This window comes from Talaromyces stipitatus, genomic scaffold (genome assembly GCF_000003125.1).
Source record: "Talaromyces stipitatus ATCC 10500 scf_1105507295507 genomic scaffold, whole genome shotgun sequence".
In the NCBI taxonomy this organism is placed as follows: Eukaryota; Fungi; Ascomycota; class Eurotiomycetes; order Eurotiales; family Trichocomaceae; genus Talaromyces; species Talaromyces stipitatus.
Window position 1 is genome coordinate 1 of NW_002990128.1, and position 6,399 is coordinate 6,399.

General features: G+C 48.4%; 1 protein-coding gene across 1 annotated transcript; it reads left to right on the forward strand.

Annotated features, from left to right (window-relative positions):
• Positions 1-894: 894 nt before the first annotated feature.
• On the forward strand, positions 895-5,436 carry TSTA_007090 (werner syndrome helicase, putative; the record flags this gene model as incomplete). Its single annotated transcript, XM_002488811.1, has 1 exon — positions 895-5,436. One exon carries the CDS (start codon positions 895-897, stop codon positions 5,434-5,436), a length of 4,542 nt encoding a protein of 1,513 aa, XP_002488856.1.
• Positions 5,437-6,399: the final 963 nt, after the last annotated feature.

Here is a 6,399-nt window from a genome sequence, read left to right on the forward strand (position 1 = left end):
GTGGAACCCTAGCTCCGGACAAACCGATTTCAGGGTGATAGGCTGTCAAGAAGAAAAGAGAACTCTTCCCCAGGACCCCCGCCGATGTCTCCGCGTTCAGTTACGTTGCCGTGGAGAATCCACATCCAGGTGCCGGAATATTAACCGGCTTCCCTTTCGACGGACGGCGCACGAGGGCGCACTTTCAAACGGAACTACCCTATGTCTTAGGATCGACTCACCCATGTCCAACTGCTGTTCACATGGAACCTTTCCCCACTTCAGTCCTCAAAGTTCTCATTTGAGTATTTGCTACTACCACCAAGATCTGCACTAGGGGCCGTTCGACCCGGGATCACTCCCAAGGCTTCGTCACGGACCCCCACGCCTGCCTACTCGTCGGGGCATCGTTTCTACCCCGACGGCGAGGTATGGGTAGCACGCTTGAGCGCCATCCATTTTCAGGGCTAGTTCATTCGGCCCGTGAGTTGTTACACACTCCTTAGCGGATTCCGACTTCCATGGCCACCGTCGGGCTGTCTAGATGAACTAACACCTTTTGTGGTGTCTGATGAGCGTGCATTCCGGCACCTTAACCTCGCGTTCGGTTCATCCCGCATCGCCAGTTCTGCTTACCAAAAATGGCCCACTAGTAACGTTTCATTCTAACGCCCACGTTCAACTATACATAGTTTACGTTGAGGTGTTGAACACCTCAGGGTTATTGCTAACAAAAATTTCGGGAGCTAGGCAAGATTGGTTTAGCGTGGTCAGCGTCTCAGGGGTAGAATAGTCACCAACTCATTTTTTTTATTTACGTAGTTGTATCCTCTTCCTTTGTAAATTTTTTACTACAACCAAGTTTCTACACATCTCAATACCACCTCTTCTTACTTCAACTCAAAATCTCTAGAAATGAGTGAGGAGTCTTACTCTTTCCCTCCCTATCTTCGTGTGTTACCTGAGTGGCGGGTAATTCTTTGTCAACAACATGGATCATGCTTTACCCAGCAGAGTCTCCAACAACATTTACGCAAACGACATCATTTAAAACGCTACGAGCAAGTTCATATTGAGCAACATCCTGAATTCTCCTTAATTGCTAAGACAATTGATACAGTAGTACAACCCTCTGATGGTACTACTGAGATTAATGGTCTTCCAATTATACCTGGATTTACCTGTCATATTGAGAACTGTGATTATCGATCCCGTAATACTGATTGTATACGACAGCATTATAACCAGGAACATGGATGGCGAAAGTCCCAAGGTGTTATGCCTTGGTATCAGGTGTATCTACAGACACTATTTTCCAAACAACAAGACATCCAGTATTTTACAGTGGAACTTGCTCACTCTATTCACACCTCACATGATCTACATACTAATACTCCTGGATATGCGCCTGCCTTTACTACCAATGATCTGCCTTCCTTGGATACCCTTCTCCAAGAATACTGTACATTTCAAACTCAGAACTCTGTATCATATACTGTGAATGACAGTCAGCATGTCTCTGAAATTACTCCATGGTTGCGAACCACTGGTATTCACATTCACCTCACTGGATTAGATCTAGAAACTGTGGGAGATCTTTATCGACTTCCCAATCGTGATGAGATAAGATTAGATCTCATCTGCGCCAGCGTGGACCGAATCTGGAGAAAGACCGAACAGCTGCTGCATCACAACCACGCTGGTGAGATCCCACGGCTAAGTCGCCGCAATGCTCGACTTCTCAATACCTTTACGCGAGGAGAGGTCTCGCAGAATCCCATCCAGCCTCTCCAGAATCCTCAGAGTCGCTCTCGGTACATTCAAACCTGGCAGAAGTTGGTCTGTTATTGGAGTCGAGTAATAGATGACCAAGCCCTTCCTAATTCCTTATTTCAGCCAACAGAGGGTCAGAAGACTGCCTGGAATGATATAATGACTGCCGCGGAGAATCTATATCACCAACAAGAGTCAGAGCCGGATAATGACGAGGCTCTCCATCGACTCCAGCAGGAGATGGATGAACAAACCCTCATGTTCTGCCTTGAGATTATCCAACAGTCAATTCCTTTGCGAGCTTTTGATTCTATCCTGGTCTCCTTTGCAGCACTCTTATTCTGGATGCCAGCTAAGAAACAGTGGATGACAGTTGGTAACTACACCTCCTTCCTCTCGCAACTGATCTACAACTGTCAGATCTGGATCCTCGCTCTTTCTATCCTAGAACAACAGCACTATCCCACTCAGGATCTTGGAGATATTATTGTTAGACACCGCGATCGATGGCTACTTAACGATACCAAAGGACCCGTGGCTGAACTACTGGAGAATCGACTGTATGCATTCCAGATTGCAATGAGTGAGGTCCCCCCTGCTCAAGTACGATGGGATCGGGAGGGCCAAGTCATTACATTCCAAGATGTAAGCCTGTCCTTGTTGGAACTCTCTCAACTGATCCGCGAGGGAATCTCTACCGCCCAGGCCATCTTCGAGCAAGAGTTGTGTTTATCCGGCCCATCACGGCCAGCTACCGAGATCCCTCAATTTGATCTCAATAATCTGATGGATAACTGGGACGCTACACAAGCTGGTGCATCCTTTCTCACAGATTCTCGCAATCATGCTTATGTGGTACCCTATCAGGATTGGCTCTTCCGTCGAGTTAGTCAGGATGCAGTTCTATTTCCGACGTTTTGGGAGTTGGGCGCTGATCAGACCTGGCGGATCTCGCAGAAGATGGTAGAACAGTACGAAGCAACTATCCAGCGATTCCTAGAGGCTTTACTTGTCCCCTTCTTCATTGGATCTGGCCAGCAAGCGCGACGGACAGAGTTCCTAGGAATTCGATGGCGCAACACCCTCCTCCATACTCGCGATCTCTTCCTCCATGACGGTCAAATGCTCTTTATTCTGGATTATCACAAGAGTCGTCATCGTACTAATGCCTCTCGATGGCCCGCCCGGTTTCTCCTCCCAGAAGTAGGACAGTTAGTCACGCAGTTTCTCATCTTAATCATGCCCTTCCGACAGTGGCTACAGCACAAGGTGCAAACTGCGCATTCTCGCACATCCATTCCTGTCTATGACTACCTCTGGGCCTCTACAACAAAGCCTTGGTCTGATAATCATCTTACGCAGACCGTGATCCGGACTGGAGAGCAGATCCTTGGTAAGAAGATTCATATTCGAGCCTGGCGCCAGATCACTGTTGGGATTGCCATTAAGAAGTTTAGAACTCTCGCGTCACAGTTTATTGAGGATTCTCTTGATAATGAAGATGACCTTATAGAGGATCACAGTGGCAGTATGGCTGCGGTATTCCACTATCAGGCTGCACATACACCTCATACCGGGAATCAGATCTATGGAGGGACAGTCAATTTTCGAGCCGGTCTCACCGATGCTGGTCTTCAAGAATTCCGCCAAGCTAGCGAGATCTGGCATCAATTAATCAAACAGCCCTCGCAGTACTCTACATCTAGCTTATTAAAAAGACGACTGCCTGCTGTATCCACTCAGTCCTCCCAACCAGCCAACGTCAATACAGAGTGGGAATGGGACGAGAGTTCTTCCAAGCGAGTGCGGAGTGAGGCAACTGAGTCCACACTAGTTCAACGATTTCATCGTTGCCACGAACCACGACAGAGTCAACAGCGCTGGACTATGGAGCAGGCGCAGACCATTCTAAAGCGCATGTATGGGCCAGAAGCGCAGTATCGAACTAGTAATCAGCAACAAGCCTTGCAGTATATCATCCAGGGTTCTAGTCAAGTGGTTGCAGTTCTTCGAACAAACGAGGGCAAGAGCCTACTCTATCTTCTGCCCTGCCAGCTTCCTGGTGCACGAACAACCGTGGTAGTGCTTCCTTTATTGGTCCTCAAGCAGGACATGCTCCTTCGATGTCAGAATGCTGGAATTGAGGTGACTATCTGGAATCAGCAGGATGAATCTAGACACCTCGGATCGAGTCCACTGATCCTCGTGAGCGTTGAGCAGGCAGTACACATCAACTTCCGAACCTTTCTTCTCCGGCTCCAGCTTGCCAATCAACTTGACCGTGTCGTGTTTGACGAGTGTCATCTGACTCTGACAGCCTCTTCATATCGCAAGCGAATGGCCTTACTTCCTACATTACGTGATATTCAGTGTCAGATGGTTTTCCTCACTGGCACACTACCACCCATCATGATGGCAGAATTTGAGCAGACCATGCTACTCTCTAAGGCACGATTAATCCGTAGCCTCACCACTCGCCGTGACCTATCCTACCAGGTAGTTTCCTGCCCTATAGATCAGGACTTCTTCAAGTTTGCGATTCCTTGGATCCAGCAAGAGCGCACCCAACTTGACTCTGAAGAGCGTGCAATCCTCTACTGCCAAACCCAAGCGATTACGGAGGAAGTGGCTACAATTCTGGAGTGTCCCTTCTACCATGCCAGTTCTGGGACCCGCGAAGAGAAGGCGCAAACCCTCGAGACGTGGCGTAATGGAAATCCAAACTGGATCGTTGCCACTTCTGCCTTTGGGATGGGAATTGATCACCCGCGAGTCCGCCTTGTTATTCATCTCGGAGCCCCATCCAGTCTCATTGACTTTACACAGGAGGCAGGCCGCTTAGGACGTGACCAACAGGGCGGTCGTTCGATCATCTTACTCCCTTCATCCTGGAGTGTTAGCAAGTCAGGTCGACCTGGCCATGTGATCTCCTCTGATGTACAGGCTATGCATGCTGTTTTAGATCAGCCGAACTGTCGAGTCGCTGCGATGAGCTCCTTCCTCGATGGGGCTGCAGTGGCTTGCAGCGCGCCTGATCCTCTCTGTGATCAATGTCGCTTCCGTCAAGAGAATCCTGAATCTTCTTCGACTGATCCTACTACGACCAGCTCGCCTAGTCCAGAGCAGAACGTCGACTGCGATCTGACTATTGGGTCTCAGATGCGAATCCAGCAGATCCAGCAGGAGAGCCGGCAATTACAGCAGTATGAGGATTCCCTCCAAGCGCTCCGTGGCACCTGCGTGATCTGCCGTATCCTACCATCATCATCTGCCGACAAGAAAAAGCATTCCTTTATCAACTGTTGGAATCCTCGTCGACAGGACTTTCTTGAGGCAAAAAAGAGAGCACAGCAGGAAGGAAAGCAGTTTCAAGGCTGGATGCAGCGATATGCCGGGTGCTTTCGTTGTTATAATCCGCAAGTGGTGTGTAGTCAACAGGGCCAGGGAACCTGCCTCTATCCTGATCTCGTCATGCAAGCTTGCTGGGCGATCTATCAGATCAAGGCCTGGACAGAAGGCTTGCTGCCTGGTCTTGGTGGTGAGCACGTACAATCCAACGAGGCAGCATATATGCTTTGGCTAGGGCAGAAGCGAGCGACATTTGGGGTTGAAGGATCGAATGCTGCCTGGGTGGCTTATCATATATTCCAACAGCTTCTGGAGCCTGCAAAAGGTTCAGTTTAGTCCGCTAATTTCATTCGATAGTGTTTAGAGAGTTAACATTACAGAGGTTATATCACAGTCCCTCCAATTCCACCCATATCGCGTAGATGGATCATAGTCAATGCAACCATCTATGTTATATATATCGTTGACAGATTCTGTCCCGGGTTCATATATTGACTAGTTATATATATTAGTTTACGAAGTTGTATACTACAGCTTGGAACTATTGATTGAATTAGCGATTCAACAGGGCTATTAGTAATTAGGCTGGAAAGTCGATTAGCAGTTGGCGATTAATGATTAAGCAACAGCCAGTAAACCAGTTGATAGTTGACCGTTGAGCCAGTAAGCCAGTCCATAGTTCAGCAAGTTGCCAGAGGGCAGTTCAGTAAGTAATCTAGTTGAGAGTGAATGGTTTGACTAGGGAGACAGTTGGCAGTTGGCAGTTCAAACACTTGACCGTTGGCGGCTTAGCCAGTTGATAGTTAACAGTTGGCAGTTGGCAGTTACCAGTTACTAGTTGGCAGTTGACAGTTGCCAGTTGACAGTTAGCGGTTAAACAATTGGGCAGTTGATTGAGTTAATGGTTGACAGGTGATAGTTGAGCAAACTGGTAAGTTAGTGGTTGAGCTAGTTGACAGTTGTCAGTTCGCGGTCGAGAAAGTCGACGGTTGAGGGTTGAGCCAGTTAACAGTTGGCGGTTGTTGAGCACGTTGCCAGTTGTCACTTTCCAGTTGTCAGTTTAGCAAGTTGACAGTTGACAGTTGAGCAAGTTGCCAGTCGCCGGCAGAGGAAGTTGAGAGTTGGCGGTTGAGCAAGGTGCCAGATGGCGGTTCAGCCAGGAAGCCCGTTGATGATTGAGCGCGTTTCCAGTTAATAGTAGAGCGAGGAAGCCAGTTGACAGTTGACGGTTGAGCCAGTTGACAGTTGGTGGTTGAGAAAGTCGATAGATGGCGGTTGAGCCAGTTGACAGTTAACAGT